The sequence below is a fragment of the Lithobates pipiens genome, unplaced genomic scaffold (assembly GCF_037356315.1).
Source record: "Lithobates pipiens isolate NorthernLeopardFrog02 unplaced genomic scaffold, aLitPip1_a1.2 Scaffold_16, whole genome shotgun sequence".
In the NCBI taxonomy this organism is placed as follows: Eukaryota; Metazoa; Chordata; class Amphibia; order Anura; family Ranidae; genus Lithobates; species Lithobates pipiens.
Window position 1 is genome coordinate 102,806,459 of NW_027507748.1, and position 25,773 is coordinate 102,832,231.

General features: G+C 42.1%; 1 protein-coding gene across 1 annotated transcript in view; it reads right to left on the reverse strand.

Moving 5' to 3' along the window:
- Positions 1–25,773, reverse strand: part of GABRR3 (gamma-aminobutyric acid type A receptor subunit rho3) — a 105,815-nt gene that overhangs the window by 65,526 nt on the left and 14,516 nt on the right. The window contains exons 2-4 of the mRNA XM_077480182.1: positions 20,718–20,818; positions 17,153–17,220; positions 12,515–12,738 (exon numbers count right to left, since the gene is read on the reverse strand). Of these exons, the coding sequence (XP_077336308.1) occupies positions 12,515–12,738; positions 17,153–17,220; positions 20,718–20,818 (393 nt within the window). The remainder of the gene's footprint in view (positions 1–12,514; positions 12,739–17,152; positions 17,221–20,717; positions 20,819–25,773) is intronic.

Genomic DNA, 25,773 nt, shown 5'->3' on the forward strand with positions numbered 1-25,773 from the left:
TGTGCAATGTCGCTTGCTACATTGCCACCTAGTGACAGAAGAGAAAAGTGCAACAAGTCCAGAATTAGAGAGAAATCAATTGATCTCCTAACAATTGGCCAAGGCAATCACCTGGCAACTAAATTTAATAGCAGCCCTGCCTAAACATCAGGGTGCTGCATCTCCAAAGGTCAGTGACCAGTATGAGAGAGTGAGAGCGATAACACCAAATTTAACACACCTGCTCCCCATTTACACCTGAGACCTTGTAACACTAATAAGTCACATGCCATCGGGGAAAATGGCTAACTGGGCCCAATTTGGACATTTTCACTTATGGGCGTACTTACTTTTGTTACTAGAGGTTTAGACATTAATGGCTGTGTGAGTTATTTTGAGGGGACAACACATTTACACTGTTATACAAGCTGTACCCTCACTGCTCTACATTGTAGTAAAGTGTAATTTCTTTAGCGTTGTCACATGAAAAGATATAATAAAATATTTACAAAAATGTGAAGGGTGTATTTACTTTTGTGAGATACTGTATTTGTTCTAAATAACTTGTTGTAGGACTGTGCACTCTCTCATGATACAAGTGTGGCCATGTGATATTTCTAATATATATATATATACATATATATATATATATATATATATATATATATATATATATATATATATATACATATATATATATATATATATATATATATATATATATATATATATATAATGTAATGCCATCAGATGAGCATACATTTCTAATGCAGCCATAGATCAAACACAATTATCTTCATTAGGAATAGAATAGATGTGTTACACACATATATATATGTATGTGCAGCGCATTGTTTAAGTTCATACACATATAAGGAAAGATCAATAATAAATAATTAAAGTTCTTCAGTGATGGGAAACACCTCCTGAGGGAATACACAAAGAATCCTGTTGACAACGTTTAAGGTGACTAATCCTCCACCAGCCAATCCAAACTCTTACCAGATCTGATGGACCTCTGAGCTAAAACAAGGTCATATGAGCTTCCTGCTCTCAATGGCTTAGTCCCTGCAAGCAATGTCAGTAACAGGCGAATAGCTCTTTTAACAGTCCATGGGATAATATGGTGACCTCTCGCTCTAGAAGGTCGGCCCCCTCAGTCTCTCCCTAGTGAATTCACCTCGATTTTCAGGAAAAAAGTCAAAGTTTGCTGCTCTGTTACTGCCATGAAAATTCTCAATTACATTCTTGAATGGCCACCAGGTGATTTTCTCTGGCCCTAAGAACATATCTTCAAAACACTTATCACTGATGACATATCTGGTCTGTGGACCAACAAAAACGTCTGTCTCAAATAACAAAAACCTTCACCTTCCTTGTTCATCACTTTCATCAGATTTGAGTTTTATGTGAAGCGGAGGCAAAAATCTTGTTGGGTAAACAAATGGTTCATGTGCCAAATTTTTCTGTCTTAGAACCAAATTCTTTTGGAGTGGCCATTTATTTTTAATGTAATGAAGTTCTCTTACAAGCCTGTCCTATTTGTGAATGTATACATGGTATATTTAAGCTGCGTTCCAAACATCATAGCTACTACTTTTAGATCTCCATAGACATTCCGGTTGTACCTGGTGTACTGGATGTGCTTCAACAACAGTTCCATGTTTTCCAATGTTTCTTTAATGTGTGCAGCATAGCCAGTATGTATTGAAAATTGTACATTGTGTAACAAGACGGCCCTGAGCCTTGAGGCTTAATATTAAAGGGGAGGGCCAGCCAGGATTTTTTTTTTTAAAAGTCAGCATATAAACACTGTAGCTGCTGACTTTTAATAAGCACACTTACCTGTCCAGGGTCCCCACGATGTCGGCAGCCCGAGGCCGGCCATCCCTCGGCTCTCGGGTCCTGGTGCCGCCATTCCAACGAAGGGAAACAGGCAGTGGAGCCTTGCGGCTTCACTGCCCATTTCCTACTGCGTATGCACGAGTGGCGCAGCACTTTGTGAATGGGGCGCGCTGTGTTCTGGGACACACACAGTTCCCAACACACACCATGCCCCATTCACTAGAAGACGACGTGAGGAGGAGAAGACTGAGGATCATCACGGAATAGAAAGAGGCAGATTTGGACGATCTGCCTAGCAACAAGCATTTCTGGCAAGTTAAAAAAATATATATTTTTTCCCTCCAATTGTTTAGGAACATTTTTATGCAATTTTATTTTATATTTTTAGAGTGGCCCTCCTCTTTATTGAATCAATAAAGAGACACCATTCTAGTGGATTATGCTGGCCACTAAAAGCTGTTAACAAGCTGTCAATGTCAGTACCAAAAGTATGGTTTTAAACTGTGCAAATAAATTAGATAAATCATCTTGGTGGCTTTGAGAGACAGAAATTTTCATACCTGTTGATAGTAAATGTAGCGCTGGCTCCTGACGAGCAGGCACTATGGTTTTTGAAAAGTTAAGTTGCCTGAAGCCACAGTTGGGCTTCGGGACTATTTCTCTAAATTTCTGGTTTCATTAACAGACCAGCTGGGTTGCACTGGGTTCTCCTTGACCGCAGGTGTCGCTGTCACTGCCGGCAAGAGTAGAAGCGCAGTCTAGCTGGGTGCATTGAATGTCACTTATCTTTCGGAACAAGCCCAGTGGGAGTGTTTTCCTGCTGTGCATTCTGGGGAGTGGTATTTAAGGGACTGACTCCACGTTGGCGGGGGAATGTTTTCTGTCTGTTTGGTTCTGGTGGTCCTCCTGACCCAGCCCCATGGCCCTCCTGGCCTGGGGTGCGGAACTATGCATCCTGAGTCTCGGGGCCGGCTGGCCTGAGGCAACGCAACTGCAGGGACAGGCCCGAGCGAATTTTGGAGCCTACTGATCCAAGGGTGGTCCAGTGCCGTCTCATCTGAAGGGAGAGTTCCAGCAACTGAAGAACCCCAGGGGAGGACTCTTTCAGGAGAAGTCCGTGCGCAAGGCTGGTTTCTCTGGAGGAGTCTGGAGGCTTAGTTGAAGGACGCAACCTGGATCAACAATCATATGGTATCGCCGGATCGGCTGAGAGAAACTGGTACCGTATGTCATTTCTTTAAATTTATCCACATCCCTCAGTAACACTCAAGTGTATTTCACAAGTCTGTGGCAGAGACTTTGTCGAGCACCCCACCGGCTGCTAGGCCTAGTGAGAGAGGTCTATCTGGGGGTTGTTAAATCCAGTTGTGAAACAGTTTTTATTCTCTGGATTAAGTATGAGCCAAACACCCCCAATTCGGTTCGCACCAGAACCTGCGAACAGACCTAAACTTTGTGTGAATTTTAGAACCCTATTAAAGTCTATGGGACTCGAACGTTCAAAATCTAAAGTGCTAATTTTAAAGGCTAATATGCAAGTTACTGTCCTAAAAAGTGTTTGGAGACCTGGGTCCTGCCCCAGGGGACATGGATCAATGCAAAAAAAGTTTTAAAAACGGCCGTTTTTTTGGGAGCAGTGATTTTAATAATGATTAAAGTGAAACAATAAAAGTGTAATATTCCTTTAAATTTCGTACCGGGGGTGTCTATAGTATGCCTGTGAAAGAGCGCATGTTTCCCGTGCTTAGAACTGTCCCTGCACAAAGTGTCATTTCTGCAGAAAAAAAGTCATTTAAAATCACTCGCGGCTATAATGAATTGTTGGCTCCCGTAATACAGAGAACACTCATTGAAAGTCATTGATAAAAAAAAAAAAAGTGGGGTTCCCCCAAATTCAATTACCAGGCCCTTCAGGTCTGGTATGGATATTAAGGGGAACCCCACGTCAAATTTTTGAAAAAAATTGACGTGGGGGTCCCCCTCAAAATCCATACCAGACCCTTTATCCGAGCATGCAACCTGGCAGGCCGCAGGAAAAGAGGGGGGACAAGAGAGCGTCCCCCCTCCTGAACCGTACCAGGCCACATGCCCTCAACATTGGGAGGATGCTTTGGGGTCCCCCCCAAAGCACCATGTTGATGGGGACAAGGGCCTCATCCCCACAACCCTGGCCGGTGGTTGTGGGGGTCTGCGGGTGGGGGGCTTATCAGAATCTGGAAGTCCCCTCTAACAAGGGTACCCCCAGATCCCGCCCCCCCTGTTTGAAATGGTAAGGGGGTACAAAAGTACCCCTACCATTTCACAAAGAAAGTGTAAAAAATAGTTAAATAAGACAAACACACTTTTGAAAAATTCCTTTATTAAAAATAAAAACAATAAAAAAAAGATTCCAGCGGTGGTAATCCACTCTTGTTATCCAGCGACGGATGATCATCTCTCCGGGGTCCAGCGATGGCTGATCTGATCCAGCGATGGGTGATTTCTCAGCACGCACATGGGAGTCACTGTTTATGGAACGGCTCTGAAGGAAGGGCATGGGTATGCCTTTCCTTTATAGTAAATGCGCTGGTGATGTCACCGGCTGCATCTACAGTAAATATCTGCTAAACGATGCACATTTAGCAGATATTTACTGTACCTATAAGTAAGCCTTATTATAGGCATACCTATAGGTAAAAATCATACAAGGGAGTTTACTCCCAATTTAAAGTCAGGGACCGATGGGAAGGTACAGTATGTAAAACAGTGTGTAGACTGTTGGTGCTATATAAATACCTGTCATAAATAAAATATTCAATGTCAGTTGCAGAATTCAGCAGTTAAAACTATTCCCAAGTAGTTATATTCCTGGTTTTTACTGCCAACGAATATGCAAAAAAATTAAGTAAATCTGTCTATCCAAAAACTTGAAAATTCAAAATGAAACAAGGGCATCACACCATTTTATAAATGTGTTGCAAATGAAGACTATTAGGAACCAAACAGTTCTCCAACAGTACCTACCCCACGCAATACACTGATTATGCCTGACAACCGCTTAAAACCATTATACTTCTTACTAATAGTAAAATATATTCCCAAAATTATACATCTTTGTTCACTGATAATAATACCTCTTAAATAAATGTAATTAATTTATAAATCATAATGATGGCATTTATCAGCTGGATAGAGGTCTGTTTCTGTATTAGAGTACCACAGTATTCAGACTTATGGTACTCTCTGTAGATATACCAACTTAAAGCGGAGTTCCACCCTGAAAAAAATGTCCTCCTTGTCACTTCTTCCCTTGCCTGTGCTCCTGGGAAATGCGAGTCATAACTTCCCAGGAGTCTGTGGGCAGTACTGTGAGCAAAAATCCCGTTATTTCCCGACAGGAAATTATGCGATTTAAGGCGATTGCCATAACAACCTTCCCCCGTCGCCACCCATTGTTATGGCAACTTTTTAAACAATCGGCTCTATGGACGCCGGAGCATCGCGCATGAGTGATATCGAGAGGTGCATGCTGGTTACCGATAAGGAAGAGATTGCGACTGGGCTTCACATGCCCACAATCATCACGGCAATGGCCAGAAGAGGACTTACTAAGTTGTGAGTATAAAATAAATATATTATCAACATCCACTAGCAAACATATAAAATCGTTCTTTATGTTAATAATGCATTATGCTCGGATACCTGAAAAAAAATAAAAATACAATGTGGCCAGAACTCCGCTTTAAGATGAAAGTGGCTGGAAGTGTGAGTGCTGTATGTAAAGTGTTAGCATAGCCACATTTTTTTTTTTTTTAATGAAATCTTTAATACATCTACAGTTTCTTCTGAAGGCATTATACCAGTCTAACAAGGATGGTTTGAGAGGACAGCACAGTGGTGTAGTGGTTAGCACTCTCATCTAGCAGCAATAGGGTAACTGGCTCAAATCCTGACCACGACAACATCTGCCTGGAGTTTGCATGTTCTCCCTGTGCCTGCGTGGGTTTCCTCCCACACTCCAAAGACATGCTGGTAGTTTAACCACTTAACCCCCGGACAATTTGGCTGGCCAAAGACCAGACCACTTTTTGTCATTCAGTACTGCGTAGCTTTAAGGCTGCTTTCACACTGGGGCGGTATTCAGGCGTTACAGAGCTAAAAATAGCGCCTGTGTAACGCCTGAAAAAAACCGGCCCCTTTAACTCCAGTGTGAAAGCCGGAGGGCTTTCACACTGAAGCGATGCGCTGGCAGGACGGTGAAAAAAGTCCTGCTAGCCGCATCTTTGCAGCGGTGAAGGAGCGGTGTATTCACCGCTCCTATACCGCTCCTACCCATTGAAATCAATGGGACACCGCGGCAATACCGCCGGCAAAGCGCCGCTGCAGCGGCGCTTTGCGGGCGGGTTTAACCCCTTTTCGCCCGCTAGCGGGGGTTAAAACCACCCCGCTAGCGCCCGCACACCGCCGCTAAAACGACGGTAAAGCGCCGCTAAAAATAGCGGCACTTTACCGCCGATGCCGCTCCCGCTGCAGTGTGAAAGCAGCCTAACTGACAATTGCGTGGTCGTGCGATGTGACTCCCAAACAAAATTGATGTCCTTTTTTTCCCACAAATAGAGCTTTCTTTTGGTGGTATTTGATCTCTTCTGCGCTTTTTATTTTTTGTGATATAAACAAAAATAGAGTGACAATTTTGAAAAAAAATCATTATTTTTTAATTTTTGCTATAATAAATATCCCCCAAAAATATATAAAAAAAAATTTTTTTCCTCAGTTTAGGCTGATACATATTCTTCTACATACTTTTGGTAAAAAAAAAAAAAAATCGCAATAAGCATTTATTGATTGGTTTGCACATAAGTTATAGCATCTACAAAATAGGGGATAGTTTTATGGCATTTTTATCAATTTTTTTTTTTTTTTTTACTAGTAATAGCGGCGATCATCGGTTTTTATCGTGACTGTGACATTATGGCAGACACGTTGGACACTTTTGACACATTTTTGGGATCATTGGCATTAATACAGCGAAATTGCATTGACTACTGTAAAAATTTCACTGGCAGTGAAGGGATTAACACTAGGGAGCAGTGAAGGGTTAATGTGTGTCCTAACTGAAGGGGGGATGGGACTGTGCAGGAAAACTAACAGATCGCTGTTCATACTCTGTATTCACTGTATTCTGTCAGTTCACTCCTCAGAGAACCGGAAACACACAGCTCCCGGTTCTCCGTGTGCCCTGAGCGATCGCGGGAGCCCGGCGGTGATCGAGACCACCGGGCACTCGCATCAGCTTGGGGAGCGAGCGGGGGGCACGCGCGCGTCCGGCAGGGCGCGCAAGGACAGTCTAGTGGCTGTTTATGTTACCGAAGTAACATAACGTCCGCGGCTGGTCGGCTAGCGGTTAATCAGATCCTGTCTCTAAAAAATTGGCCCTAGTATGTGTTTGTAAGCGCGTCAGGACCCTTCGGGGTAAAGGACTGCGCTATATCAAGATGCAACTCAACTCAGAGCTTGCCATGAGTCATAAATAAATCACACACTTTATCCCCTTTCATCAATGAATGCATATTACTACTGATGGGTAAAGAAAAAACATCTGGCCCCTTTTTCAGATCTGGTCCGTGGACTACTATATACTATAGTATATACTATACTATATAATCTATTGCTTATTGTGTCCTAACTGACCATCTCACCAACATTGTATATAAGTCATGCATCTATTTCCTTTATTCATACAATACAATTTCCCAACATTCAAGAAGTTAAGCTGCATATTCACATCACAAAACCAATCAGTAACAGGACCATTAATATAGAGGTCATATTAATTATTGTGCACAGTTGATCCAGAGCTGAAACTTCTATATACCATGTAAAGAAAAAAACTCTGCAATAAGTCATGCTTAGAAAATATCTTAAAGTAGTTCTAAATGCAAAATGGATTTAAACTTAAAGCATTTTCTGCATTAGCTAAACCTTCCTGTGTCTGTGCCTACACTCTACCCCCCACCCCTAAACACTTACTTGACCCCAATCTCGATCCAGCGCTGTGCCTGTCTGCAGCAGCTCTTCTCTCTCTCTCTCTCTCTCTCTCTCTCTCTCTCTCTCTCTCTCTTTTCTGACAGGAGACTCAGAAGCAGGGGGGAGCCATTGGCTCCTGCTGCTGTCAGTCAAAGCATGTGAGGAGGGACAGGGGGCAGAGCCGTGTCATGCTGTGTGTGTGTGTCCATAGACGCACACAGACTGAGCATGCAGGACTGCCCCCATAAAAAAATTGTCTTTCTATGGGGTCAGAAACAGAATAGGAGGAGCCAAGATCACCAGCAGGGGACCCCAGAAGAGGAGATTCAAGTTTTCATTGCACAGAGCAGATAAGTACCATATTTATCGCCGTATAACACGCACTTTTTCCCCCTTAAAATCGGGGGAAAGTTGTGGGTGCTTGTTATACGCCGATCCCCACTGTCTGTGAGCCGAAAATAGGGAGCGGCGTTGAAAAATAGCGAGCGCTGCGGAAAAAGACAGAGCGTCGCCGAAAAAGACCGAACCGACTGCTCGGCTCTGCTCGCAGTCCCACCTCCCTGCTGTTTCTGGGGCGAGCGCTGCCGAAAAAGACCAAGCTGACTGTACTGTGTACTTGGCTCGGCTCCACTCGCAGTCCCAACCAGACTGGGCGGGACTGCGAGCGGAGTCGAGCCGAGTACACAGTACAGTCGGCTCGGTCTTTTTCGGCAGCACTCGCTCCAGAAACAGCAGGGAGGCGGGACTGCGAGCTGAGTCGAGCAGTCCGCCTTTTTCGTTGGCGCTCGGTATTTTTCAGCAGCGCTCGCTCGGTCTGTCTCATCGGCGGGAAATTTAAACGTGGGCAAAGCTGCAAACGCCACTGGGCAAGCTGCAAATGACACTGGGCAAGGCTGAAGACGGTGCTGGGCAAGCTGCAAATGACACTGATCATTCTGGAATGGTGGACAAGGCTATAGATGCACACTGATAAGGCTGCATTGATGGGCATTTAAATGTAAGGTTTTTTTTCCTTAAACTTCCCTCCTAAAACTTATTTCCTTAAAATGCCCTCCTAAACTTGAGGTACGTGTTATATGCTAGTGCGTGTTATACGCTGATAAATACGGTATATCATGTTTGTTATTTTAATTTAAAAAAAAAACACTTTAGAAAACTTTAAATCTTAATCTAACGCCAAATTACTCATCAAGAAAAAAATGCTGTATTATATAAAAAATCTCAATATAAATCAAAAGATCATAAGCAAAACCAATATACATAAAACATTTAAAATAAGTCTCATCAACATTCTTTATTTACCTCCAACTGGCAAGACAAGAAGTATTCATAGAACTTTATCTACTAAGCATCACTAAAAATATAAAACCAGGCCTGTTCCTATATTTCTATTGAACTCCTCTTCAAATATAATAATCAATATCCCTTTGTTTAAATCCAAATGAAGAAAAAATGGCTACTAATTTAGCTGCAGCTGGTCAAAGGTCTTTTGAAAGATTAGCAAATCTATCACCTAAGCACTCCTTTGGTTCAGGCAAGTATTATATGTTTGTTATTTAAGAAAAATAGGTTTATAATCAATTTAAAGTGGGGTGCCCCCTAAAAAAAAAAAATTAAAGTCAGCAGTTACAAATACTGCAGCTGCTGACTTTTAATAATCGGACACTTTCCTGTCCCAGGGTCCAGCGATGCAGGTGGAACGAAGCCCCCCTCATTCCCTGCTCCGCTCGCGACGTTGTCATTCTTACTGTGGGCACCCGGCTGTGGCTTCACAGCCGGGCACCCACTGCACATGCACAAGTGGCACAGGGTGCCGTGATACGCCGCACAGTCATCTGGGACACGTGACAGGTCCCAGATGACTGTGCGGCGTGAGGGGAAGTGATGTTACCAGCCCGGGCACTGAAGAAGTCAGACTACGAGGGACCCCCTAGCAACAGGCATTTAGAGGTGAGTAAAAACATTTTTTTTTACAATTATTTTATTTAATTTTTTTAACTATTTTTTATTTTTTGGTGGCAACATCACTTTAGGCTCGGTTCACGCAGGGGCAACACGACTTTTGGAGGCAACTTGGACGTGATTTGACGTGACTTGGACACAACTTACAACACTACTTTAAGTCGCCCCAGGCCAGGCGACTTGCCGTGGCCAATCACAGAATGAGCTCTGAGGGGGGGAACTCCTTTTGAGAGCTGATAATTCTCTTAGAGTCGCCTCTGTATAGATGGAGATCCAACATGGAGGCGACCTCCATTGAAATCAATGGGTACCAGTCGCCTACAAGTCGGATTGAAGTAGTACAGGAACCTTTTCTGAAGTCGGAGCGACTTCAGTAGTATGCATTAAGACAGCTCTCATTCACTTACATTGATTTCTACATGTTGTGCGACCTGAGGTGACTTGGGGCGACTTGAAGTTGGATCTGAGTCGCCCCTGTGTGAACCGGCACTTAATCTTGCAATCTCATCATCTGGCACAGGGAAGTCTTCCAGCAACAACTTCCTTTGCGACTATGGGATTGGGTCCATGGCAAAAGCTGCAAAGGAGGCTGTCAGGTCACCTTGAGGCGAGGTGACAGATGCACACCGTAGGGATCAGGAGTGCACCGCAAGGTTGTGGACCCTAAGGCTGACTGCTGCGGACGGGAGACAGATCCCACCGAGGTTAGAGTGTAAGATTCCCTGAGGCGCGGAGTCTAATGCCCCGTACACACGAGCGGACTTTTCGACATCCAAACTCCGACGGACTGAGTCCGTCAGACTATCCGATCGTGTGTGGGCTGCAACGGACTTTTGATTCGCCAAAGTCTGACGGACTTTAGAAATGAAGCATGCTTCAAATTTTCCCGACGGAACTCCGCCGGACCCGGTCCCCGTCGAAAAATCCGCTCGTGTGTGTGCTACTCCGACGGACTAAAACCGACGCTAGGGCAGCTATTGGCTACTGTCTATGAACTTCCTACGTCGAATCCAGTCGTACGTCATCACGTTCGACTCCGTCGGAGTTTGGTGTGATGGTGTGTGGTCAAGTCCGTTCGGTCGAAAAGTCCGCCAGAACTCCGTCGGAACTCCGTCTGAACTCCGGCGGAACTCCTTTGGAGGTCTGTCAGACTTAATCCCTCTCGTGTGTACGGGGCTTTAGAGCCAGCAGGTGTTCACCAGAGCCTCTAGTGGTGAGGATGGACTTGGCTGCAACTGGCTCCAGGTCGCGACCCCCAGGGTCCCCCAGCTCGCACCCACAGTAGGCAACAGGAGGATAGGTATAGTGAGCGATAAAGCCAAGGTCGGGGCCACAAGCAGACAGGAATAGTCAGGGACACGCCAACAGGTCAGGATCACAGGCAAACAGGGATAGTCAAGGACACACCAAAGTCGGTAACGGAACAACAGAAGAGCACACGGCAGGTAACAGGAAGCTAAACACACAAAGGAATACACAATGGTTGATCAGCAGGGTTGGCCTGCAGTGCACAGGTTAATATAGAGTTCTCTGATGGGAGGTAGGGTGGAGTCATGCCAGAGGATGGATTACAAAAGCAGTCAGGTGAGGGTTGGCTGGTCTCTAGAGATGAACACGTGGAAACAGGTAAGCAGACAAACTCTATTGCATAACCATGACAGAGGCTAATTCTGAAAGATGCGAAAAGGTGTCTCACAATAATCCTTGTCATTTAGCACACAGAAATATGTGCCTGCTGTGAAAGGGGCATTTGATTGCATTAGCTCCCCAGGCCAAGGTACAATGTTCACCCTTGGTTGTATGCACTTTCGATTAGTTAAAAGACTGTGTAGACCTGCCTTGCAACTGCTAGTTGTTTCTTCAATACATTTCATGTCTACCTCCTCCAGTACCTACTCCCAGTTGCACTTCCCTAGAACATTTGGAGAAGATGTGTATGCAATTCCGACACGCCAAAAATCACGTATGCTCAGATTCAACTTCGAGACAGAAGCTATTGGCTACTGGCTATATTAACTTCCTTTTTCTAGTCACGTTGTACGTGTTGTACGTCACCACGTTATAAATGATCGGAATTTGATTTGACCGTGTGTAGGCAAGACAGCTTGAGCCGAATTCCATTGGAATTCCGTCGGGAAAAGTATCAGAGCTTTTTCCGATGAGAATTCCAATCGTGTGTCCGCGGCATAAGACCCTCCTTATTCACTAAAGTGCCTTTCCTGTTATGGAAAGAAAGCCCACAAACCTGAAATACAATCTTATTTCCTCATTTTGCTCTACTTTGTTCCTTTAGTCATATCTCATGGTTCTTGACTGGTTGGGCCACATCTATAAATTCAAATAATTTTTCATAGCCACAGGCTAGTGCAATGTTTAAACATTTTAGCTTCTATCCCCATCTGCTTATCACCCGATATATTTCAAATCTATGTGGTAAGATTCCAAACTTTATCGTAGTACTTTGTAATAATTTCAGCCATTTTTCTTTCTAAAAGACAAGAACAGCTGTTTGTAATTTTTATGGTCTCCAAGCTCCCATAGAGAACATTCTATTTGCATGTATGTGCTCAGAACATATGGATGGAAAAGATAGCCACACAGCCTGACTCCTATAGAGTCAGCCGCTCTATAAACTGGAAAAAACATACATGCACTCATTTCCATAATGAAAAATGTTAATCAGTCACTCAGCATGAAGTAAGACAATCTGCAGTCTTCTTACCTTAGGCTGAATAGCACATTCCCATCTGGATATACACGCAGCATAATGTTTTCCATCGTGGTATCATGTATAAATGATCGCTTGGAATGGACAAAAAACACATCTGGCACCCAAATCTTTTTGATTAGTCTTCCATCAAATGTCATGCTTCTGTTGTTGGTACTCTGGAAAGACAACCTTTCATCTTTCCAGTAATGTCTGAGGTATAAGGTCATTGTAAAATCCTTCAAAGGCCAGCAGAAATTGAAAAGAAAATATGATTACTTTACACAAATAACAGCTGCATAAATATCTATATATTATAACAATACTGTTACTAAGAATAAACAATCTTTATATGCTGCCATACACATGAGGTATGTGTTGGTTGGAGTATATCAGTCAAGATGTAATTGTTGTTACATATAGCCCTCATTGAGGCAGGTGTCAACCTAAAGGACATACTTGTAGGTGTGAAAGTGCCACAGTATAGACATTTGTAAGCTATTGATCTGTGGTGTAACATGCATTCACCTTTTACAGGATGGTCACTCCAATCTAACATAGGTTGCCTCATTTACAACTCTTTTAAACCATCTTTTTACTACTCTGTGGAAAATGTGCACATTGCTGTTCTGAAGAACCTTTTCTCACCCTTTAGGTGTATGTAGATTGCTGAGACTTGGACTAAGGATTCTCCTTTAGCTTATGCTGATTCATGTGTTTGCCCATTACATTTGGCTACTCTTCTTTTTCTTAGGGACACTGGTAAAGCCCAGTACACAGGGGCTAAATATTGGTCGCTGCCAGGGCTGGGCTCAGCCCTCCCTTCTCGGTGCTCAGCTATCAGTTAATTGACAGCTCTCATCGTTCCACAGTGCCTCACCTAGTGATCATTTCCTGCTCATCATATCTACCCCTTCCTACAAGGTTGGGGAGAGGATCTGGCTGTCATCTCGCAACCTCCGACTCCGTGTTCCTTCACTGAAACTGGCACCATGGTTTATTGAGCCTTTCCGTATTCTACGTAAGATCAACCCAGTCGCTTACGCATTAGACCTTCCTTCTAACATGCATATCTCAAATGTATTTCACGACTCCTTATTAAAACCCTTGGTGTGCAACCGCTTCGCCACCTCGGTACCATGTCCTCGCCTGGTTCAGGTTGAGAACCATGAGGAATATGAGATACAATCAATCATTGACCCCCGTAGGTTTCGTGGACGCATACAGTACCTGGTTCATTGAAAAAGGTACAGTCCGGAGGAGCGCTCTTGGGTAACATTCTCGGACGTATATGCTCCTGTCCTCCTCCATGCTTTCCATAGACGTTTTCCCCTCAAACCGGTGGTCCTCCGAGGGGGAGAGGTCATTGAGGAGGGGGTACTGTCGGGGCTTCCCTTCTCAGTGCTCATCTGTCTGTTAATTGCCAGCACTCATCGTTCCACAGTGCCTCACCTGGTGATCATTTCCTGCTCATCAGCCATCCCCTTCTGGCTTTTTAAACTGCCTGGTTCATTTTTCCTATGCCTTCACCCTGGTCAACATATCTGAAGATTCTCTGCTGTGTTCCTGTTAAAGACTTGCCTGGCTGACAACGCTTCTGGTTCCTGATCCTGTTTGCTGTCTCTGACTATGCTGATCTCTGGTTTCCTGGCTATGTTTTGACTACACTTACTATTTGTACCATTGTTATCACTATATTAAAAGTTGTGTTTTTTTTTTTTACTGCATTTCTGTCTCCGTCTGATTCATGGTTCCTGACAGTCCCCAATATTGGTCTCCATGTGTACACCAGCCTGTCCAACAGAAGCTGGCCAAACGGGCGGCTTCTGTTGAACAGGCATGCTGGAAAGCCAGCATCTGATCAGCTTTCAATGAGCGCTGTCAACCAATGGCTGCGAGTGTTGACTGGTGTGTTCTGTCGGAGAGATCGATGTACTAAGATCGCAGCAGGGTTACAATGAGCTCCTCAGTTGTTGTTTTTTCATTCAGCCCGCTGGTTTGAACAGAAAAAAAATGATAGAGTGTACTAGTCATAAGATCTGTCCAATGGACCTGAGACAATCTTTGCCATACACTAATGTTTTGCTACAAAAAAAGCTTGCCTTATATGATGCACTCATATTTTATAATTCTGGCTGGGTGAAAAATGTATATGGAATAATTACATTAGTATGATGCATACTTTCTGCTGATGTATGCTAGTTGTAACAACTCAGCTATTTTAACTTATTTGTTCATGTATGAACAAGATTTGCATCCATTGTTCAATAAATTGATATTTTATGCATAAATCACCAACATGGTATTCCTCATTTAAAATCCCAAATTTGTATTGCATATTAGTTGTATCAGGCTGGAGGAGTAGTATTACAGGCACCAGGTTATAATTGTATTTGTTACAATAATCTTTGTTTGATACATGAAGATAGAAGCTCCCCATATATTTGGATGGAAGTGTATGCTAGCCCAGCAATATCCTATCAAAATATATCAGAACTGCGGGTTGCAGGTTTGAAAAAAAGCTCTTTCCCCATGAGATGCTTCAGATGCTTCAGATTTATGGTGATATGAACACTTAAGGTCTTGACAATATCTACATAGGATTACAACTTCTTGTAAAATTGATGCTACAAGCATTTCTCTATCATGGCACGGGGTAATAACCTATGAAGTGTCAGTCACTGGATTATACCGATTACAACTGCCTAATATATTGTATGCTTCTGGATCTGCATGGTCAATAACTGAAAATGCATATTGGCAGGAAGTTTTTATATTATAATGAGTGAAAGGGCGGTGGTTACCTGTTCTCATTTATAGGTGAAATTTTCTTTGTTATTCCATTTGTAATAAAAAATACAATTTTAAAAAGCAAGTTTTCTTTATTTACTGAATAAGCTATTCTTTTTTTCAAGCATAATACTTTTATATACACTGCATTTCACATTCCTAGTGTAACAAAATGACTTTCAATTTGTAAAACTACTCCACAACACATTGTTTTTTCCAATTTTTCCAAAATTTTATTTTTTTCCAGAAAAAAACTGGGCAACATTTTTTTTTTTTTCCATTGCTTCAAAATATCCAGGAATTTTACATCTCTAGTCATGACCCCTAAAGTTGTCATCACCACCTTCAAGGTACGGTTCTCATGGTGGGGACTAACACTGAAAATCATTACTGACAATGGTTCACAATTTATTTCAAAAGAGTTTGAGACTTTCCTTAAATCAAAGGGAATAAAGCATATCTTAACACCACAATACCATCTACAGGTCAATGGAGGTGTGAAATGTTTTAACCAGACATTTAAAAATGACCTAAGGACACATCTGCATGAGAGACTACTTCTTAGCAAAGCTATAACTGCTGTTCTACAACACTACAGGTCAGCTCCTCATAGCACCACCGGGAAATCGCCTGCAAAAGAAAGAGAATAGATTGTACCCCACTCACAGGTTTGAAGCCACCAAATATTGTAGCAGAACCCCGTGACCTGCAAGTTAGGGTGGAGAGGTAGCAGGTCAAAGTAAAAACTTACAGAAATGCAAAAGAAAGACCAGGACAACTACCCTCATCCCTGGCCAGTGGGTGAGAACAAGGAAGCCACCAACCAAGTCCTCCATGAATCCACAGCCAACTGGGACCAGTAACCTATAGGCTGGAGGATGGATCAACTTGGCATGTGAGCAGGTTAGTACCTATTCAAGAACTTTTGGTTGGGCATCTATCCCTACCACACAACCACAAACATCTGGAAGCAAAGACAGCTCCCATTCTCATGACCTGGAGAGTAAAACTTGGCGGAATTCTGAGCACACCAAAACTTTACATAGGCACCGACTATGTACTCTATAATGTTATCAAGTTTTGAAGTGTAGCATAGAGATCTCCTCACTATGCAATGTGTGACTTCCCTATCCACTGCCTGCTGGAGGTGAGAAATGCTGTGTAAACTTGGTACTTAGAACAGCAGTAATAAATTGCCACTGCAGATAAACAGGTACAACTCATATAGCTATTTCATTTCAGTGTATCACCTGATACTAGGTACTTCAGTAGGTATATGTAAAGCCACGTACACACGACCGGACTTTTCGACGGACTAAGTCTGACGGTCTTCCCAACGGACTTTCGGTGGAGGTCCCATGGACATTCTGAACGAGCGGACTTGGACACACATGACCGGACTATGTCAGTTCGAAAGTCTGTTCGTTTTGAACGTGATGACGTAAATGGGACTAAACAAGGAAGTTTAATAGCCAGTAGCCAATAGCTGCCCTTGCATCCTATTTTATCCATGGACTAGCACACAGACGAATGGTTTTCCTAATTTTTAGTCCGTCGGACTTGAGTCCATCGGATAGATTTGAAACCACTTGAAAAAGCGGTTGAACTAGCCCACACACGATCCGGTCGTGTGTATGCGGCAAAAGATTTTACAACCGCTTTATTAGATGGTGACCTTTTAACAGTCTATCTACACAACACCAAACATTATAAGACAAGTATGTTGTTTTCTTACACAATGCAGTTATAGTGACATAAAAAATAATAAATATAAGCAAACAGTAAGATTTTCAATGTAAAGAAGAAAATTATTCTTTCTAAGCCAATGTTTACGACATTTAGGTTAAAAATGACATAACTTACCATATCAACTTCTGAAATACTGTCTATACTTTCTATCTGCACATCAATACCAACGGGAATAGCTGAGCCTTCAAGACAAAACATTTTCAGTTACATAAAGACCAATATTATTGTATATCTACTGCATTACATCTGCATATTTTATGCTCCTTACTAAATTAATTTGGTACATTCGGATAAAAGCTACATAACGGTTATCTGATACAATTTGAAAGAATTTCATTTTGTGCGATTGTACCTTTGTGGTACATCAAGCATTTTGGATGATCTTATAATTCTAGTTTTGCATAGATAGTGAATAACAATCATTAATGTCCTGGGAGATTTTAAAGTTCAGAATGTGTATCTGACTATGCAATGCTAATTGCAACACATCCTAATGAATTTGTTTTGCTATATTAGAGGAGATCTCCAGGGTAGGAGGTGATGGAACAGATCATTATCTAATACATGATTTATCTTTCGCTTTGTATTTTCATGTTGCTCAGTGATGAAGCATTAGGAGCACATATTATCTGACACATGGCTATAATGCCTGTCAGGTAAACCCCTTTCTGGCATTGTGATGAATTTCGTTTCAGACATTATAAGGCGGCCAGCAGACATCACAAGGTGGTGAGATGTGCACATGCATTCTGACCTCCCTCCATAAACTTGCAAGGTCAGCTCTGCTGCTTAGGAAATGTATGTCAATAGAGAGGGGAGGGAGGAGGAGGTAATAATCTCTGGGAGATGTACCATAGCAATTGGGAAAGTTGTTCTCAACATTTTGATATGTTTTCACCTGGGCCGTCTTTAATATTGATTGGACCATGGGCAAACATTTTCTTGCCCCCCCCCCCCCCCATACAATTTCGCTCTCCAGTCTGAGACATACAATAAATAGCAGCTAGACCTAAAATCAGTTTACTGTATCAGATCAGGCAGCAATTGCGATTGGTTGCCAGTGGTTACAGCATATCATTACTGCTTACTGACTGGTTGCTAGAGGTTACAGCACACAATATGGCTTACTGATTAGTTGTTAGAGGTTACAGCAAATGATTTCTGCTTGTTAATTGGTTGCTAGAGATTACTGTACAGTAATACTGCTCACTGATTGGTTGCTAGAGGTTACAGCACATCATCTCCTCACTGCAGGGAGCATGATACATACATACAGATATATATATATATATATATATATATATATATATATATATACACACACATATATATATATATATATATAACCTTTATTTACATATCAATGTCACCAGCCACAGCTATTTACTTAGTAATGCCGCTGCTACTTACATATGAATTACGATTATTACATGTAAACACAAGGTCTGCAGGTGAGTCATCTGTACACAACAATAGGGAAGAACTGGGCAGCATTAGTAACAGCACTTCAAGGGAAGACAAAGGAATTTAAACTGGGAGAGTTGGCAAGTATGAGGCAGCTGCTTTGGGCCCCATAACAATGACAGTGCCCAGGGCAGCTGCCCCTTTTGCCCTGCCTTAAAGACGGTACTGGTTTTCACAATTACAACAGTTTTTAGCATAAGAGGGAGCCATTGACATGAGATTGTTGCCCAGTTTGAGCTATTTAAATTCATAGGTAACTTATAGGGGATCTTTGGGAAACATTTGTGAAAAAGGCATGTGTATTATTTGTGCCCTTTCCTATCCCTGATATGACTCTTAGAAAATTTCAGAGAGACAGCAATGGTACCATTAGCTCAATGCCTCCAGTCCATGGCATTCATTTTTTAATATAATTAGTGATGAATGATAATCACATAAACTTCAGTTGCAGTGGGTAAATCTATTCACAAAATACTTGATATGTAATCTGTGCATGGACAAATTGCCCTTACCTCTGGCTGTCCTTTAGGCCCCATTCACACCTGAGCATTTTGGTAGCTCAAAGCTCCGGAATACTTAAAGTGATCGTAAAGGCAAAAGTTTTTTAATATTAATGCATTCTATGCATTAAGATAAAAAGCCTTCTGTGTGCAGCAGCCCCTTTTAGCCCACGGGCTGAATGTCAGGCTGCATTGGCTGGTTCAATAGAAACCAGCCAACATTACGCCTGTGTGTATGGCAGCGGGTTCCCTGTGAGAACACGATAGCACAGCAGGGGAGGTCACTGTACTAAGATCAGATTGCTAGTACAGCGGCTCTGCTCTGAGCTGTCAGTTTGGTTATGGTCAACCCGCTGGGTTTGAAAGATAAAAAAAAAACCTAGTAATATATACAAGGCTTAAAGTGGAAGTCTATGCAAAAACTAAAAACCCTGCATCTATAGCCACCAACATTCCAGCACCAACCTCTCGCCCTGAAAAGAAAAAAACAGTATACATATTATTTCTCTAGGCGATCCGACCTGATCTCCAGTGGCGGAAGCCCTGATCCCACACTGAGCTGTCAGCTGAGGCTACGCTGTGTGGGCAGGTGTAGAAGACACGTCCTTCAACGTAAGCCCCATAGTAACTCTATGGGTGACGTCACTTCCCATTCATTCCACAGCCGTTGTCGGACGTGTACTTAGCAAGGCTTCTGCTGCTGGAGATCGGGTCGGATCATCTGCAGAAAAGGTATGTATACTGATTTATTATTTTCAAGGCTAGAGATGTTAGTGTTAGAATGTTGGTGGCTACAGATGCAGGAATTTTAGTTTTTCTATGGGTTTTCCATTTTCCACACTAATCTTTTTCTTGTGCTTTTCTAACGAAGGAATATCAATGCAAGACATTTTTAGCAGAGGTGCCATGTGCTTGTGTATACAAACACTGATACATTGTAGCTACCCTTAGCTTTCAGGTCCCATTCACACCTGAAGTGCATAAAGCTAGAGCAGAAGCACTTCAACATTCAGCACTAGAATTTCCATCATATTCAATAGTGCTCATTCACACCTGAGAGTAGTGTTGCTTGAGGCTTGAATTTTGTTGCTCAAAAAAGTACATGTGCTTTTATAAGGGCAGAAATGCACATTTTGGCCCCAGCAGACTTCAATGGGATCACCCAAAAAAAGTTACTAAAATCAACCAAAGATGTTTAGCTGAAGCGTGAATGGTGTAGTTTAAATAGGCTCAATTCAGGAAAGCTAAGGATCTTTTTTTTTTTTTTTTTTTCGGTATGTAACTTGACTCAGACTAATGGGATTATTATTTTAAACAAAAATTTCTGAAGCAAATCTTAAAATTAATTAAAAAAAAACGTAAGTCTTTCCTATTTAACATATAAGTAACTGCACCCTATTTTTTCAATTATGTGCCAGCAGATGCAGGCATGTCCATGGAAGTACATGCCTTCACAGAAGAATGAGCTGACATGTATGCATGAACATGTAGTATATACTTTCTGTGGCTAAGTCATAAATACCTGAGGTGCTGAGAGGTCAATACGCTAACTCCCAGCCACTGATTAGTGGCATCTTATTGCAATCACCCATTCCAAAAACACCAACTTGCCTTAAAAAACATTTCCCAGAGTCAGAGGAAGGCAGGATATTCATACAAAGATTTCAACAGTACAAAATACTAGTGGTCATGAAGGTTCTTATATTATGTTTTACCTCCAAATCCAGGTCTCATGGCAAAATCATGGTCATCTATGCGCAAAAGCTGTTCCGATTTGACCTGGCGAACTTTAGTGCTGTCAATTCTTTTCATTTTACTTTAAAATAAGATTAAAACATTGTTAGTGATTGAGATGATTCTTAGTGCTGGATGTAATCATTAGCAAAATAATGCTACATTCAAATTAAAGGCATTCACTAAATTGCTGTTGCATAAGACAGCTGTGTACAGCCCATTCCCATAAACAAGCAGATAACTGAGAATGAATGGTGGAGAAACATCTGCCAAGCTTGTAATGAATAGCTTAGGATCTCCCACAGTACACAACTTTTCATCCTTTCCTTGTCCGCAGAGATCAGGGGTTTTTAACATTTTGATTTGAGAACCCAAATAAGAAAAATGTTACTGTACTGGGGACCCAAGAAGAGAATTATTACCAAAATGTCAGCAAATTCAAACATAGATAGTTTTCTAATAAAACAAAAACAAAAAAACAAACACACAAACAATGAACATATTGGCTGCCATTCAAGAATAGTTTTCAATAATTTATACGGTAGTTTATAAAGCAGGAAAGTGAATAACCAACATATTCCTAATAAAACAATAAAAATAATTTCTAACAGAGAATAGAGTACATGTAATTGCTTTTCTTAATAAAAATAAATATTTAAAGTAGAACAAGAGGATGCAAATGAATGCAACACTGTATTTATAAAGCATCAGGCTTCCTTTTAAAATGCAAGAGGTGTAACTACCTAAATTAGACTTAGTATCAGTCTCTTGTGGTGTTCTGCAGATCTCATACTTTGTAACTCCTTCTGCTCCCTACCTCGTACGGGTTCTATTTCCCTATAGGTGGTTGTGCCGTCCATCATAGTCAATGTGATTGTTAGTAGTAAGGGGGAGCTGCATGGTTAATGTTATAAGATTACTGTTTTCACATGTTAACACAATGGTATTGCTTATGGGTGAGTTAGTGCTGCATACAGTCGGAGGCCAAATAGGAGAAACAGTTCCTAAGCATCTCCACATTACAGTTCTCCAAAAATGACATGGGCATGTAACAGGTTAGTAAACATGACAGAAATACTTCCCTCCTCTTGTATGTTTTAGTGAGATCTAGTTCCCACTGGGTAAACTAGTTAGGAGCTTGCCAGGAGGAGTTACTCAGGATAGAAGAGTATAGTAAAGATATTACTCCTGTTGTTATGGGGTTGGATCTGCAGATAGATTTGAATGCTGTCAGGGATAAGGATGATTCAAAAAAGTATGTTGCATGTACATGACTTAACAGTACAGTGTTTGCAAACACAAAATACGTGATATAGGGACTTGTAAGTGATTGTTGCATACATATACAGTATATGGTATACGGCGCATATAAAGAATGGACTTGTAAGTAGAGGAAGTAGGTAATAAATAGCACAATTATAAATAGCGAGAAAGTTCCATTTCATTTTTCTTGGAATCTTTGAGTTGTTCAAAGGTGTATGTTTAATAAAGTATAGACCATTTTGAAGACATGTGAGCTCCACCAACGAAAGTGGTAAGGGTCATCCTGCTTAGGGGGTAAGAAGGGGCAGTTTAAAAACTAGAGAAGGGGCAGATAGGGTGGCATTGGGCCTGCTGAATATTAATGAACTTCCAGATGGCCAGGGCATGTGTAAAACCACATTGAGAGATTTGTGTCATAAGGAAGGAAGAATACATGTGAGGGAGGAAAGGTAGACTGGGTGAACATCCAACACCTCTAAAGGCATGCCATATTCAGAAGAATACAGTTGAATGAGTAGTGCAATCCAACCTCTTTGTAGTAGCAGGATATAATGGGTACTTCCAGCCCCCCATTCAGTTTAGTTGTATTAAGTACATTTCTGTAGAGTGTGGGTTTAGTAGGGCCCCAGGTAAATTTAAAAACCCACGCCAGAAGGAATAAAGTAACTTGGGTAGATGCGACATTTTGATCGTGTGAATGTGACCAAACCATGAAATATAACTACGATTGCAGGATGCCAATACATTCCTAAGATGATAGAGGAAAGTTTATTAGCTTTATATAAAGAATCGTAGGCCAATGTGAGTGATATGCCCAGGTAGGGGTCCACGTACACTGAAAGGGAAACTGTGATTGTAGGGATTGTTGGAATATTGAGTACATAGTAATGTTCAAAGTGGTTTATTTTGAATGGTTCAAATGAATGCTCAAGATAGAAGTGAAAGAAGGTATATCAAATTGGGAACAGAAGTATGTGGGGAAGTTATAGATGACTGTCATATGTGAATAGAGAAGTCATCTTCCCTTCAATTCCCATTCTCTTTCCCTTCCTTCCAAATACTAATCTTGAGCTTCATAATAAAATGTAATAGCGAGGACATTGAATGTACTCTATCAAGCATTATTTATATCGGGGATATGCAATTAGCGGACCTCCAGCTGTTGCAAAACTACAAGTCCCATCATGCCTCTGCCTCTGGGTGTCATGCTTGTGGCTGTCAGAGTCTTGCTAGGCCTCATGGGACTTGTAGTTCAGCAACAGCTGGAGGTCCGCTAATTGCATATCCCTGATTTATATGTTCATCATTGACTACATCTTATGCAGTAATTGCATTTGATTATAGAAATTTGACTGTATAAACTGGTGTACATTAAAATTGGTGTATGTGTAATGCCCTGTAGACACGGTGGGAAACTCTGGTGGAAAAAGTCAGATCGGATTATGTTGACGGAAAATCCGATCGTGTGTGGGCTCTATCGGTCTTTTTCCGTCAGAATTTCCGACAGAAAAAGTTTGAGAGCTGGATCTAAAATTTTCCCACAACAAAATCCGATCTGACTTTTTCCAATCGTGTGTGTAGAGAATTCTACAATGGACAAAGTGCCACGCATGCACAGAATAAATTACGAGACTAAAGCTATTGGCTACTGGCCTCTTTATAGTCCCGTCGTACGTTTTGTATGTCACCTTGTTCCGAACGATCAGATTTTCAGACAACTTTGTCTGACCATGTGTATGCAACACAAGTTTTGGCGAAAATCCATCAGAAGGAATCAGACGGATTTTGTGGTTGGAATGCCCAACTGTGTGTACAGGGCTTAAGTCTATATTTCATATGTCTGTGTATATTACTCCTATGTTCCGCCATACCATTTCCCTCACCACCTAGGGCTTATAAACTCATCTATTGAACTTTCCTGCTTGTTTTTAAATGACAGACTTGTCCTGCACACAGTTTTCCCCCTTCCCCCCCCCCCCCCCCCCTCAGTTTTTCTCTTTCAGTTCAGGAGGTTTTCCACCCGATGTTTTGTTCCTCATTCTAATTTATTCCACACACAAGATGTTTCTGCGACCTTGGGGCGACTCATACTTAAACCTGTGAATCCATAATTAGGTCAGGGTTTTTTAGAGTTCAGGGCAGCATGACTTATACAGACAGCTGTCTGGTGCCTCCCCCTGGTTCTGGAATGTAGGAGAATATTCTGGAAACTGGAGGGTGGAGGCTAGGAGGGTTGTTCTGCATATGTAGGGGAGCTTGGCCAATCCCCAGGAGGTGGGCCTGGCAGGGGACTAAGTAAGCCCTTAAATAGGAATGAGTCATGCTGGGAAGGAAGTTGAGTAGAAGATGGAGATGCAGTACTGAGGAGACTATCGGTGGCTCTTGAGGCGAACCCCCTAGACTGGGGGAGGGGGGTACTCTGCCTCGGGCCAGAGCTCTGGTGCTGGCCTGGGAGGATCCTGCAACAGGAAAAGCTTAGAAGGGGTCTTGGGAGAAAGGAGGACAGTATAAGTACTACAGCACGGTGCAGGTATCTACAACGGGAGAGACTGCCATATGTAGCAAGTCTCTGAAAGAACGGTGAGGTTAAAACTTCCCTACCTTGCCCAGGGAGAGATCTCCAGAGAGTCAGTTGGGTAGACTGGTGAAGAAAGTTATTTGGTTAGACTGGTGAAGAAGCAGGCAAGTGGGCTAGCATTTTCTGCAGGGGTAGAACTGAGAGCAGTGTCTACAAGGGAGTTGGAGGTACTCCAGGATGCAATCCACAACACATTGGGCTACTTTCCAAAGGGACTGAGAGTTCCTAGCCAGTAAGGGGCTGTTTCTGATCTAACAGACTGTTAGCTACTAAAGAGGAATTGTGCAAGTCAAGAAGGATGAATCAATTGAAGCTGTACAGAATAAAGAAGAATCAATTGAGGTTGTACATAGGGAAGAAGTTGACCCTATTTTTTTGTTGCTATCAAGTTGGGAATCCTATAATTCCTATCCCCATCCAAGTTATTACCCCTAGTAAGAACACAAAACAAAGCTCAAGGACTGTTCATTGTTTTTTAATGAAAGTTGAAGCGGTTGTGTGCCTGGCTGTGCAGCAGTAAGGAACTCTGTCATCTCCAACCCCAATGGGGTAGTGCTACACCCTTCAGCTCCTTGAATCTAGAATCATCCTGGACTTTGGAAAGCTTCTCTGAGCCTTGGAAAGTATAACAGCACTTCCAGGCTAGATCACTCTCAAACAGGCCAAGGACCCCACTACTCTCTGCTCCAGCCCCTATATATAGTAGCCCTCTCAGTCACACTTCTGACCAGGGATTGGCTTAGATTGAATACAGGGCCAGCTCAGACTTTACCTTCCCCACCCACTATGTTCCAGAGATTTCTGGAAAGATGGGAAAACGAACAATTAGGGTTGCCACCTCATCCCTTTAAAACCGAACACATATTAATTACACAGGTTCTGTGGTTGATTAAGGTGGTAATTAAACTCACTTGGTGCCTTATCAGCACTAGCCTCATACAGTATGTGTTCAGGTTTAAAGGAATGAGGTGGCGAGCCTGTAGCTGCAGAACCCAAAGTAGACAAAAAGCAATAACAAGCTCCACTGGCTACAGCAGAGCCCAAATAACTAAATTTACCTCATACTAACTAGGAGGGTACAACATAAGTGTTTATCAGTAAAGCTTAATGTGTCTTTAAAGCCAAAAGACAAATGTCTTTGTCTTATTTATCTTTGCCAAAATACTTCCTCCCATTTCTTGTTATGGCTACAGAAC